Genomic DNA, 13,814 nt, shown 5'->3' with positions numbered 1-13,814 from the left:
AATTTTGGCTGGTGATAAAACTCAAGACAATTAACTATGACATTTTACTTTGGCTCCTGAAGTATTTTTTGCTTAATATCTACCTTTGGGATGAGTAATTGTCATCTCTACAAATTGCCTTTGGAAGACTGAGTAAATGTGGAAAATCAGAGAAACTAGCCACTTGCTGTCACCACCATGGCAGTTGGCTTTGATCCCCTGATCTTTGCGTGTTGTACCCTCCCACTGGCAGCCACCTTCCTCATTTACCCAAATCTTGTCACTTGGGTGGAAATTCCCACTGAGAGTGTGATTGTGGTCCTGGTTTACTGGTTACTGAAAGCCATTAGGTGTGAGGTTACTAACCTAAAGGGTTTCAGACTTAGCCAAATTCTGATAAATGCAAATGCCAAGCAACAACTTCCAAGACTGTCGGAACAGCAAACTGTCTTAGCAAAGAACCAAAGGATTTAAGGGTCATGGAGAATTAGCATCAAATTGCAAAGAAGAAAGTTTATAGAAGATGGGAGAAATCAGAAGAAAACTGGGGCTGCTTTTGGCCAGACTACATTTGCTGAGGATAAATTCATCCCATACAATTTCTTTTAATATTATTTGGGTGAAAAAAAATTATTTGGGTGTTTTTTGTTTATTTATTTATTTATTGAGAGAGAAAGAGTGCACAGAGGGAGGGGCAGAGGGAGAGGGAGAGAGAGAATCTTAAGCAGACTCCATGCCCAGTGTGGAGCCTGCCATGGGGCTTGATCTCACGACCCTGAAATCATGACCTGAGCTGAAATCAAGAGTCAGACACTCAACTGACTAAGCCACCCTGGCACCCCTATTATTAGTTGAATATTATGATCCCTACTTTACAGATGAGGAAACTGAGACCTCAAGAGGTTTAGTTGCTGTACAAGATCATACAGCTAGTCAGCCACCAACAAAACCAGGATGCTACTCTTTCTATTATAGCCTCAATGTCTTTTTCTTTTTTTAAGATTTTATTTATTTATTTGACAAAGATAGAGATAGAGCAAGTGAGTGCCAGAGACCACACACAGGGGGAGCAGCAGAGGGAGAGGGAGAAGCAAACTCTCTGCTGAGCAGGAAGCTCAATGTGGGGCTGATCCCAGGACCTCAGGATCATGACCTGAAGTCAAAGGCAGATACTTAACTCATTGAGCCACCTAGGTGCCCCCTGCAATGTCTCCTTAAAAACAACAAAAAAAAAAAAATTTAAAAAAAGAAAAATAAAAAAAAAGAAAAAACAAACAAACAAAACCACAACTAACTATATTTAATTTGTAGGCTAACTTTTTATTTTACATAGGCCTCGTGTATTCCGGGGGGAGGGGGTAATAATATTTTAACTCATTTCAGAAGTATTAGAATGAAATTTTTCAAAGTGTACTTGGCTTACACTCTTGTAATGAAATAAGGAGTCTAATTGAGTCCCCTGCTTCTCGAACCAGAATGCTTTCCACTCTCAGGCCATGTGGAAGGATGCTAAGTTCCCCACTGGCCGATGCTGCCTAATTCTCTTAAATGATTCAGATGTAAAAGAGAAAATGGCATCTGTCTAATTAACACTGCCTGGTTAAATATAGCTGCCAAGGGACAGCCTCAGGACGATGTTTACAGAACAGTCTTTCCAGCCCCTCGGCCCGAGTTAGAGGCGATAGCGAGTCTTCCGTCCTTATCAGCCAGAAACAGGGCCGCCCGCAGAAAGGGTGACCGGCCAGACAGGCAAAGTGAGATGAAAGGAAGGGGAAAGGCGCTGCTGGCCTCGGTTCCCTGCTCCTGGCATGTGGGGATTGGGGGAAGAACGGGAAGCACATCCTGCAGGTCCCTCCCCGTGCGGCCCGCCTGTCTCCGGCCCGGAGGCCTGGGAGGCCTGGGACCGGGCGCCGCGCCGCCCTCCGGCTCAGACTGCCAGGCCGCCGCGCTGCTCGCTTCTCCGGACAGAAGGGCACAATGAGAACATTACTTCTCTTCCAGCTCCGCGTCACGACATGGAAGCCATCGCCAAGTTTGACTTCACCGCCTCAGGTGAGGATGAACTGAGCTTTCACACCGGAGATGTTCTGAAGGTAGGTGACGTGGGGCCCTGAGGGGAGGGGGCCCTGGGGAGTTTGGGGTTACTCTGGTCTGGTCCCCGACTTCACCCAACAACCCATGCCTTTGTTTCTTAAGAACTACACACAGTTCCTTTCAAAAAGAAAAGTTCGCCTCGATCGAAAGGGCTCCTTCTGAGCACCGGGATGGCAGTTAGCAGGTGGGGTGATGGAAAGAAGCCACCATCCTTGTCCTCAGGTGCTCATGGTCTGGAGGAGAGGGGGCAGAGAGCCGTCCAAAGGGCTCTTCCAGATATTCTTGTCTAAGTGCTCAGGAGCCCAGGTGAGGGAACAAGGGATCCCCCCCGCGAGAGACGGGGTTGCAGGAGCGAGGGGCAACATCGGTTGTTCGGGAATGCCGCGAAGGTGAGCTGGACTTTACCCGAAGCTCAGAGGTGAGCAAGCCTGGGTGGTGCTCAGTGAGCATCGTGAGGAACCTAACAGGAGGGTGCTGGTGGAGACAGCCTGGGAAAGACAGCTGGAGGGGACGTGAGCCAACGGAGGCCACGCACACCCGGCCCCTCAGGGGCACCTGAAAACTGGCCTAACACCCACACCTGAGTTGTAGTGGCTCTTTGCAGGGCTGAAGAGGCCTTGAATTTCCAGTCCATGCACCACACTCAGAGGCTTAAGTCCTGCATCTCAGGCCGTTTGGAGCAAAAGCACAAGCCCTTAGGCCATCTGGGGAGTCTGTGAGGCGAATGCCCCCTGCCTGGCCTCAGAGCGCTGGCAGAAACCTGATCCCTGGTCCGCAGCAGCCCACGCGGGCTCTTCTCAGACCGAAAGGCAGCACTGAGGCCAATCTCACTACCGAGAAGTATGCTTGCTGTAGAGAGAATCGTGTCAGTACGTGACAAGTGCACAGACCGGGAAGGATGACTTGGTTTGGAACTTGAACACCCCCAGGGCTCATCCTTCTCACTGTCGTCACTTTGCAAGATCTAGCAATATAGCTGCCAAGAGTGTGCCTTCCATGCTGGAGCTTCTCAAGGTCCGAGTGTTGTCTGGGCTGCTGACCCAAGGAAAGGTGACCTTCACTTCTGTGGGATCTTACCAAGGTCACAGAGGGATCTGCCACGCGGTGAGCAGTCCCTCCCTTCTCTATGGGTATTGTGACCTTGTGATCATCAACCCCTACAGAGTGTCCTCGCTCCAAAGAGGCCAGGAGCCAACTCCCACTCCTCAGCTCCCATTGCAAACAGAACCTAGTGTCTTGCTTGAGTGCTTCTTATTTCTCAGAAAAGGAAAAGGAAAAAAAAAAAAAACCCACAAACTTTCCTTGATTCTGCTTCTGAATCTACCTCCTGGTGTCTTTTCCTCACTACCAACACTGGGAGAGGTTCTCTGTACTGATGCCTGACTCCCTCGCTTCTCATTTATTCCACTGGAACCTACTGGAATCTGTCTTAAATAATGGCCTTTCTAAAGTGCCTGTGGAAGTTGACATTGTTAACTGTCCCTCCTCTGGGTCTGGAGTTCTGCTTCACCCTAAACATGTACTCTGTCCATTGGTCTCTCTTGAGATCTCTTAAGCATTCTCCTTTTGACAAGAGAAGTTTGATGCAGTAAAAAGGAGCAGGAGTTTAGAGCCAGATATATCTGAGCTTGAATCTCACCTTACTAGCTGTGTGTCCTTGGCTCAGTCACTTGCCCTCTCTGAGCCTCACTGTCTTCATCTGTTAAGTGGAGACTATATCTACTTTGCAGGGTTCTGGAGAGGATTAGAGGTAATGGTCCCAGCTCACAAATGGTTGCTTCATAAATGATTGCCATATTTCAGTATCACCTATTCCTGCTGTCAGTCAGACTACTGCCACAGCCCTTTGGCTGACTTCAAGGGGCTCCTGTCTCTTACTCCTTCAATCATTCTACATACTAGTCTCAGGAGGATCTTTCTGGAAGACAAATCAGATCAGATCACTTCCTTCTCAAAGGCATTCAGTGGCTCCCCATTATCAACTGATTGAAATTTAAGCCAGCTGCTCCCAACCCACTCCCTAACCTCATCAAGCTCTCATCCAGGAACATGCACATGTATGTACCCGCATGCACACACCCTTGTGTATGTAATGCCCAGATTACGCTGCAATACACACACCGTGCTGTCAGGCTCTCCCCATACTCTGAATGCCTCTCTCCTGCACACACATATTTGACCATCTCTGCCTGGAAACCCTCACGAATCCTCCACACTCCCGATGGCCTCAGCAAAATTAATCAGTCCCTGTTCAGTTCTTCCACAGCATTGCACACACACTTCGTTCAAGGCACTGATGATCTCACCTCCGGTGGCAGTTATTCATGAGCAGCCAAGCCTCTGTGCTCTTCTGCGCCCTGTACACCCATCTCTCATCACTGCCCCTACCCTGTAGGATCCTGATTGCCTGTTTATGTGTTAGCTACTGCACTCGCCAAAGCTCTGATGGCAGGGGCCAGGTCTGCCTCAGTGTCCAAAACAGCAGAGAGTTGACTCTCCCTAATATTTGATGAATAATTGACCAGTTGATTCTTCCTCTGGTCCAGAGCAGAGCCATGCCTGGTTCATCTTTGTGTCTTCCCAGCAGCACCCCACACAAGTCACGACCCCAAACAGGTGCTCAGTACAAATTGCTTGAGTTATTAAATTGCATTTCTGCATGCTCATGTAGAATTCCACCAGAAGGCCAACCTCTCCTTCCTTTCAAATTCTGTCCCTTGCAGCTTAATGGTGGGATGAAAAGTGGAGAGGGGCTTGTTGGCTGAGCCCCACAGTACATCTCTATCATGGGGGTTAGTAGCCCTGCCTGTGGGTCTCTATGTACAACTGCAACCCTGCCCCTTGACTCCAGAGATGGGTAACAAGCCCCAAAAATCTTGCAAGTGCTTTCAAAGGCAGCTTGTGACTGCCCCAGTAATTTACTCCTGCGGTGTTCTTTCATCCTAGGCTTTTCATGCTAAAAGACTAAACAGACTTTTTCACTAGAAGGTACAAACAATGTCTGACTAGCTCACCGCCAACCCACCCACTCCAGACTGTGAGTTCCCCAGGACAGAGTTCTCAGTTTATTCATCTCTGTATTCCCAGCACCTGAGTGCAAACAGCAAGTGCTCACTAGATGCTGATCACAGGATGATGAACAAGATGGTGGTTGGGGAACTCCAGCCAAATGATTCCATTCTGCTTCTCCTGGGAGAGAAATATTTGAAGTCAGGAGTCGGATGTTTCATGTTTGTGCCTCAACCCCCTGGATCTGCAGTTATACACAACACCAGACTTAACATTTGTCTCTTAAATTTGCCAGTTGTTTTTAAAAAAAAAAAAAGTCTCTTGACCCAGTCCATTTCTACCCACTTCTGTAACATGTCTAACTCAATCCCATTGCTCCCTACTAAAACAGTGACCTGAAAGCACTAAGACTTAATCCTGTGTCAATTAACTTCTTCAATACTTCAGATTTCTACTAGGCCACTAAGAGCTATAATTCCAACCAATTTTAAAATTCTCCCAATGGTACATTTTGTCCTCTTCCCACATCTTATTCTCAGGCCACGTAACACAGAAAATTATGCTCGTAGACAACATTATAAGAATTAAGATATGGTAAAGTGAAGTATAAAACCTCATGTGCTCAGCCTGAACCCCTTGCTTGGGTTTTCATGATGGGGACAAGAGATATGGGGAACCGAATAGACAGAAAGATGAGAAGAACAGGAAGTATGGGGCCCTGAGCCAACAGCGGCAGGAGGAAACCACCTCCCCCCCAAACACTTTTCTTTGCAGAAAATGAGATTCTTTTAAAACCTTGCCTTCTATACACCATAAAAAGCCTGTAAATTCACCTCTCTGGGAACACAATCTCAGGCAGACGGAGCACCAGGTGGTGGGTAGAAATGGCCGGCATTGCAGGATAATCTTTCAGTTGCTACAGGAGGTAAATGGGTATGCGCCACAATTACTAAAATTACAGCTGGTTTCAGGTCAGAGAACTAAGTACAAAGTTGGTTCTTACCGTGATGAGCCAATTTCCAATTGGCCTCTTTTACCCTATTATCCCTGTTCACCTTCGTATTTGACATTTGCTTCCCAGCCGAAACATCGCACTCTGGGATGATGGGAGAAAGGAATCCCAAAGCCACAAATTGGGGAGGGGGGGGGGAAGGCGTGGCGTGAAATGTCCTTGTGTTCTTTGTGTGAAGACCAGGCACCGGTGTGAGTTTTCTAGTTCTTTTTCTGACCTAGATTTTCTGCTCTCCCCCCTTAGCATACCAGTACCCACGTGTCCTCAGTGATACCAGCAGTCATATTTGATGTTAGAAACTATAAAGTTTTCTGTCCTCAGCAATTCTAGAACTTAAATATGGGACACACTTTTATTTCTTCAGAACAAGTGATCAAATTCAAAACGTACACATATAATACTTGAAAGAATTTATAAGCCCTACCATGTCCTTCAGAGCTGGAGTCCTCCTTTCTAAGAATACCACATTTTGCAGAATTGTATTTAAAAAAAAAAAACAAAAAAACACAGCACACACTTCCTGAAGGATTTCGAGGTACCAGGGCTCATCGGATCCTCACATCCTCTCTGTGAGGGGCTGGCTAGTGGTTACTGTCACCACTTGCCTGACGGCTGGTTGACGTGCCAAGGGTCATACAGCTGGTGACAGGGCCAGCCTAGAAACTGGGTCTTCTCATTCCACATTCAGAGAGCTGGCCCTTTCTTCCACCTTGGGGGTGATAGTAGAAGTACCAGTTTCTTAGCTCTTCTCCTCTCTCTTCGTGTCTGGAAGAAAGGAGCCCGTGGGACCCAGGCTTCCACCCCACCTGCGCTGATGCCTCTGGAGTCACCGCCGCCAGCCCCAACTTCTCCTCCAACTGCTCGCTGGGCTTTCCTTCCCAGACGGTCCCGGGGCCACGTGGATTCACCCACACGAGATATTCACACCTGCTCCTCCTCCTGTGCTTGTCCGTTTGAGCAAAGGCATCACCACCCACTCGGTCTTCCAAGGCCAAGGATACCCAGAGCCCTCCCAGAATCCCCTTCTCCCTCGGGTCGGGAAGGTCACGACCTGCACACGGGGCTTCCGGGGGGCCTCCAAGCGGACCCTCGCCCCTCACAGGGGTGGCTGCGCTTCGTGCCTCCAAGCCCCCTTCAGGCTCTCGTACAGGACTCCTTCCTGGCTCTAATTCTTCCCATGTTATTTCCCGGCTCACGATCCTTTAGTGGCTCCCCATAAATTTCAAGAGAAAAGGCCTTGTGTCTCTACCTTTACCCCCCTCTGGGCCCCTGGGGCCACAACCGGAAGTCCCGCCAGACAGAGGCCTTTTGTTCCCAGAATGCACCCCACTTCCTCCCGTCCCGGAAGTTCCTGCGCCCGCCCTTTGCCTGGAGAACCTTCATGGCCTGGGCAACCCCAGGGCTTCTGCTCCCGGTGGTCTCCCTGAGCCGTCCCCGGCTTCCCCCTTCGGCGTGGCGGTTTCCACCAGTTCAGGCGTTTTCAGCTGCAAAAGAAGCAGAAACGTGAATGCGGCTTCGACAATAATGCCCATTGATTACTTCTCACGCAATGTCCAGACGTAGGAGGGCTCCCCGGTGGCTCGTTCAGGGGCTCGATGACATTGTCAAGCCGTCTTCACTTTGTTCTTTTTAAGAGTCTATTTATTCATGAAAGACACAGGCAGAGGGAGAAGCAGGCTCCCTGCGGGGAGCCGGATGCAGGACTCGATCCTGGGACCCTGCGATCTCGCCCTGGGCCGAAGGCAGATGCTCAACCGCTGAGCCCCCCACGTGCCCCAGCTCTGGCACCTTCATTGCTGTTCAAGTCCACGCCACATACTTTAGAACCGTTCTCAGTGGGGGATGGGGGAAAATATTTGTCTTTTAATAGTGAAACATTTTCTGAAATAACCGGAAGCCGCATACAGCCAAGTCTGATGAGTCATACGAGTAATCAAGGGAAGTGATAACAGTTGGGGTCACAGTCAATGAAGGACCATATAGTAAGGAGACAGAACTTCTGGTTTGCTTGTGATCTCGTGCTAAAAGCAAGTTTAGAAAAGGCATCCCAGATATCTTGAGTCACGTCCAAATTGTTTGTGAAACACATGGAGTGTGAACACAAAGAGTTACTGTTTTCAAAGCTGGCCCCACCGGATGTTTAAGTTTTAATTTGCTTGTTTAAAGAAATAGGAACACATTAAATTTCTAACAGGTTCCTGGCTACCTGGCAGAGAAGAAGAAATCACGGAGTGGCCACTCTTGTCTTCCCAGCATCTGCTCAAATGAGGAGCTTAAGGTGCTGAGACCTGGGACACATGAATTTCCAAAATATAAAGAGAAGGGGCTTCAGAGAATCCTCCAAGTGCCAAGCCTGGAAGGCCACGCCATGATGGGGTCCCATGTGTGGCTGGCACTAGTGGACAGATATAGCTCCGGGTCACAGAAGCCAAACTGCAGAGATAAACCTGTTGCCCCGCCACTGGAGCACCTGTGTGGTTTCTATGGCTTATTTCCCTCTAAATCCAAAAAGATGTTCTTTGCCCTGTACCCCTCTCTTTTGTTTCTTGACATCCTCCCTCCAGTCTTTGTCCTTGCTTCTCTTCCATGTAGATCTTAAGTAACCAAGAGGAGTGGTTCAAGGCGGAGCTTGGAAGCCAAGAAGGATATGTGCCCAAGAATTTTATAGACATCCAGTTTCCTGAGTAAGTATTTCCAGCCTGCTGACATGGGCCTACCCACACACACTCCCCTTACTTTTTCAGCAGTCACTAAAATTATCTATGCATACCCAAGATACTGTCAAAACTGGTTGCCTCTGGAGAGGGAACCACACAGCTGAAGGCCAGGGTGGGAGGGAGATTTGCATTTCACTGCATTCCCTTTTGAATTTTATACCATGGGCATGGATCGCCTATTTTAGGTTTATAAGCTAAAGGCATCTATAATTGCAATCACAGGGTTTCCACGAATTCCATCGGGGGCGCTGTTGGCCACCCCCACATCAAGAGCAGCTTCTTCAGGGCACCTCTCCATTACCTCCTAACCATCTTCCGTCCTCACCAGGGATCACAAACAGCTGCCTTCCCTAAGCCATGTTCATACCCATGAAAACCATCAGTGGGGGGAAAAGAGGAATTCCTTTCATAAAGAGGAAAAAGAAAAATTGAGATTTTGTCTCATTTGTCTCAAGAATGGACCACAAGGGTTAGATACAAATCTAATTTCCGAGAGTCTCGGTCTAGCTCAAAGAGCACAAAGGTCTGTTAGAAACCCGAAGCGGTATTGGTGACTCTGGTGAACCAGGACTGACCACCGAACCAACAGAACGACCACCGACCTCAACCCTTGATGCTGCCTTGTAATCTTCTAGATGACCACTTGATGCCTTCTTGCTCATCAGACCTCCAGCCCCTCCCCCACAGCCCTAGTGGCTCAGGGCCTTGCTTCCAGGGACACTGGGATGATGGAAGCCACCAGAAAAGCCCCTCTACCCTGCCCCCCACCCCACCCCTGCTGACTCATTGCATCCACCCACCTCTTGCAACTGCACTCAGACAAGGCTGCCTTTCCTGCAGCTGTTTGGAAAGAATTGTCTGTGCTTCTAGCAGAAACTCCCCCCCCCCCCCCCATATCAATTCTCTCCCTCTCTGCTGGGTCATTCCCATCTGCAAAGATGCTGCAACTTCTCCCATCTTACCGAAAAGCAAAACAAAAGCAAAACCTCCTGGTCCCAAGTCCCCCTCCAGCTATCACTCCACTACTCTACTTCTTCAAGAGAATTTTCTGTACTCTCATCTCTAACTTCTCCCCTCCCCCTTGAAACCTTTTTATCACTGTCGCAGTGAACTACCAGGTCCGCCAGTGGGTTCTACAGTCTCTGTGTGATAGAATGTAAGTTCCATGAGGACAGGGCTTCTCGTCTGCTCTGCTCACCACTATATCTATCCCCAACGTCTAGCAGAAGGCCAGCACGTAGTAGATACTTGATTAAAAACTGCTGAATGGGCAGCCCGGGTGGCACAGCAGTTTAGCGTCACCTTCAGCCCAGGGCGTGATCCTGGAGACCTGGGATCGAGTCCCACGTCGGGCTCCCTGCATGGAGCCTGCTTCTCCCTCTGCCTGTGTCTCTGCCTCTCTCTCTCTCTCTCTCTCTCTCTCTCTCTGTCTCTCATGAATAAATAAATAAAATCTTAAAAAAAAAAACACCTGTTGAATGAACGAATGAATAGCTTTGGAAGGATATGTAAAAACATAACCCTGTCTGCTCGCTTAATATGCAGTGTGTGGACATTTTTGCAAGTCTTGAAGTCATCTATCCAACTCCAATTAAAGGACAAATGTGTATCTTCTAAACAATCCCCTAACCACTTGCTGCCTCTTCCAAAATATTTCCTTTGAGATAGGGCTGCTGAGGAGCATGTCCCATTCTCTTACCCGGCCCCATTACATTTCCTACACAAGGCAATGCTGTGGTGGTCACTTGTTCGGCCCTGTAGCGAAGTGTGGCAGCTACTCTGGCAGGATTTCCAGGTAGACGGCCACCAGAAACCCTCTGCTTCTGGCCCCTCGGAGCCCAACCAACCTTCCCCTGCAGTTCCAGGTCTAGAATTAGGACATCCCTCCTGCCACTCCTGTCCAGGTTCCTAAATTCTAGAGAGCATAGGATATTGCTCACAAAGGAATCCAAAGTGCGTCAGACATTCACCTTCAAGGGATTAGACATACTAGCCTTCCTGTGGCAGCAATAGGAGAGCCACCTTGGAGAAATGGGACCCATCCCACTTAGGGCTGCTGAGTGATTGCAAACACTCATTTTGCTCTTCTGTGGTTGAGAGGTTTCTGGCCTCCTGCCCTGAGGCTGTAACCACTGTTTGCCTTGCTCCTGTGATTGTACTTGACCTTTTGCATGTATGCTATGCCACCTGCCACAACACTTCCAGACACTGCCACCCTGACGGCGCCCCTGAAAGAAGAATCTCTCCTCTGTTTCTTCTTTTCCACAGTAAGGATTATTTGCCTGGATATTGAGGGGGGTCCTGGGAGCTGGCTGTGTTGACGCTGCTCTCTGCTGCTGCTAGCCTGGCTCCACACCACCCAGATCACAAGCACCTCTGGGCATTAAGGGGGCCCACTGATCTCCCAGCCTGGGTGTGAGCCCAAGGCTTCCCAGCTCTGGTCCCCCAGTGCCTGAAGGGGTTCCTGTCTTCCTGGCACATCATCTGTCCCTGCAGTTCTTTCCTAGTGACATCCCTCACATAGCTGCCAGCAGGCGGCCACTTCCCGCAGTGAGTCACTCCCACACTGTCCCATTTTGGTGCAGTGGCACATTTCCATGATTCAGGTTTTCCAAGTGCAAGAAAGACTTCTCCTGGAGGGAAGGAACAAAGTGGGTGCGTCAGGGGAACGCTCACTTGCCTTGTCTGAAAACTGCCTAGAGCATGTTTGGTTCAGAGGCCCCAGCCCCCTCCTTTGTCTCTTCCTGTTCTCTACTGACCAAAGTCCCTCTTTCCCTTTGGGTCGTTTCTTCTCCCCTTCCCCTTCCTCTTCCCCTTCCCCTTCCAATCACTCTGGCATCTCACCAAGACTTTCTGGTTTTATCTCATCCAATAGATGGTTTCATGAAGGCCTCTCACGACACCAGGCTGAGAACTTACTTATGGGCAAGGAGGTTGGTTTCTTCATCATCCGGGCCAGCCAGAGCTCTCCAGGGGATTTCTCCATCTCCGTCAGGTACGATCATTCCCAGCTCAGACTGCTAAAGCCATGAGGTGACCCCTTGAACGTGACCTATTGCTCAGAAGCATGGCGGCCAAGGGGCCCAGGCATCTTATCAGCTGGAAGCAATTCATCTCCTTCCTGTGACCCATGTATATACCTCCTCAGTACGCTGGCTTGTGGCCAAGTTATGTATATGTCCATCTGCCTCCCCCTCTAGCCTAAGTGCTTCTGGAAGGACAGGATCTTTTTTTTTTTTTTTTAAGATACTATTTATTTATTCATGAGAGACAGAGAGGCAGAGACACAGGCAGAGGGAGAAGCAGGCTCCCTGTGGGGAGCCCCATGTGGGACTCGATCCCAGGACCCCAGGATCATGCCTTGAGCAGAAGGCAGATGCTCAACCACTGAGCCACCCAGGTGCCCCTGGAAGGACAGGATCTTAATCTATTTCATCTTTGTGCCTTTAACAGCACCTTATACCCAGTGGGCATTCGATGAGTATTTGTGCAAAGAAGTAGGACAAGAGAAGGAATGGAGAATCCTCAATTGTCCACATCTGTCTTAGGGTTTAAATCTGAACTTCTTCTTCTACTACTGATACATATCTGAAGAAGGCTCAGAGGAAAATTAAAATCTCAAGTCATTGCTGTAGTCACAAGTCATTTGTGGTTGCACAAAAAGAAGGGCCAGCTCCGTGCACTGTAATGCAGCAAACTGACAGCAACAGATCAGAGCCGAGGGGGTTGAGGTGAGGGACCATAGCAGCAAAATCTCATTAATGTGAAGCACCCAGGAGGAAGTGAGTCAGTCCAGACACAAGCATGACACAGCCCCACGCTCAGAAACCCCAAGTCTGAGTGCACTGTGTGTGGTCAGCACGTCTGGGATTGCAAGTCACATACCAGGCATGGTGACCACATGTGAAAGTGTGCAAATTAACGCTGATACCTGCACATGAGGAGCCGTGGAAACCTGTACAGTGGAGCCTACTGTCGGTTCATTGACAGGAAATATTGGTCTGGATCATTCAATACATTTTGAAAGGCATGCAGCTTTAGTGCTTTAAGTTCATAAATCCAATCTTGGGTAATAACTGAGAGGCCACTTTACTATTTAGAAAGAATGGGTATTTTTGCATTGGGCTCCCTGCATGGAGTCTGCTTCTCCCTCTGCCTAGGTCTTTGCCTCTTTCTCTCTGTGTCTAACATGTATAAATAAATAAAATCTTAAAAAAAAAAGAAAGAATGAGTACTTTTTTTTAAAGATTTTATTTATTTATTCATGAGAAACACAGAGAGAGAGGCAGAGAACAGGCAGAGGGAAAAGAAGCAGGCTCCATGCAGGGAGCCTAACATGGGACTTGATGCCAGGTCTCCAGGATCACACCCTGGGCTGAAGGTGGCGCTAAACCACTGAGCCACCTGGGCTGCCTGGAAGAATGGGTATTTTAAGGAATAGGTAGGAAGGACTTACAAATAGGGGTCAACCATTTGTATGCACCTGCGCCTCTAAAGCGCTCAAAAGTAGCTTGGTCTCATTAGCATTGTCCTTGCAATCTTGCTTAAAATCTTAATTTTCCTTAACTAAAACTTGTTTTTTTTTCATAGGTTAGGCAATAGGAAATTTTAGGTCAGGCCAATAGTGATGGATCACAAATTCTAAATTTGTTAGGTCTTAATGCAACTTTGCTCTATTTAATAAATTTTATAGTCAAACCTCTTTCTTAAGGGCCCTGGTTACAGATTGGACTAGGTAAATGGCTACATTGAAGGGCATTCCTTGGTGCCTTTGGTTTGCATGAAGTGCACTCTGGCTTTTCAACTAGGAATTATGGTTTATATTTCCTCCATGATGGTGAATTCTCCAAAAGGGTCAGCCTTGACTTCTTCCACAGTCTCTCCCTGCTGTTGAGGCATTGCAGCTTCTTGTGATTATTACCATAATCATTACTACGTCTCTTGCAGAAACGTAGACTAATATATTCCAAAGCAAATCATTTTTATTTATTTATACATCTGCT

General features: G+C 48.3%; 1 protein-coding gene and 1 long non-coding RNA gene across 11 annotated transcripts in view; one reads left to right on the top strand and one right to left on the bottom strand.

Moving 5' to 3' along the window:
• Positions 1 to 13,814, top strand: part of GRAP2 (GRB2 related adaptor protein 2) — a 63,922-nt gene that overhangs the window by 41,244 nt on the left and 8,864 nt on the right. For 3 of the 10 annotated variants that reach the window (XM_077914438.1, XM_077914437.1, XM_077914439.1), the window contains 3 exons: positions 1,981 to 2,072; positions 8,687 to 8,778; positions 11,687 to 11,806. In XM_077914438.1, the coding sequence (XP_077770564.1) occupies positions 1,995 to 2,072; positions 8,687 to 8,778; positions 11,687 to 11,806 (290 nt within the window). In that variant the 5' untranslated portion in view covers positions 1,981 to 1,994. The other 7 variants (XM_077914440.1, XM_077914445.1, XM_077914436.1 and 4 more) reach the window with 7 other exon arrangements.
• Positions 6,582 to 8,130, bottom strand: LOC144323679 (uncharacterized). The gene is made up of 2 exons (XR_013389053.1): positions 7,146 to 8,130; positions 6,582 to 6,859 (listed from the first exon to the last, which is right to left on the bottom strand). It is a non-coding gene; the product is annotated as an uncharacterized LOC144323679 (long non-coding RNA).

This window comes from Canis aureus, chromosome 11 (genome assembly GCF_053574225.1).
Source record: "Canis aureus isolate CA01 chromosome 11, VMU_Caureus_v.1.0, whole genome shotgun sequence".
In the NCBI taxonomy this organism is placed as follows: domain Eukaryota; kingdom Metazoa; phylum Chordata; class Mammalia; order Carnivora; family Canidae; genus Canis; species Canis aureus.
Note: the sequence above shows the minus strand (reverse complement) of the source record. Positions and strands in the feature narration are given on the sequence as shown.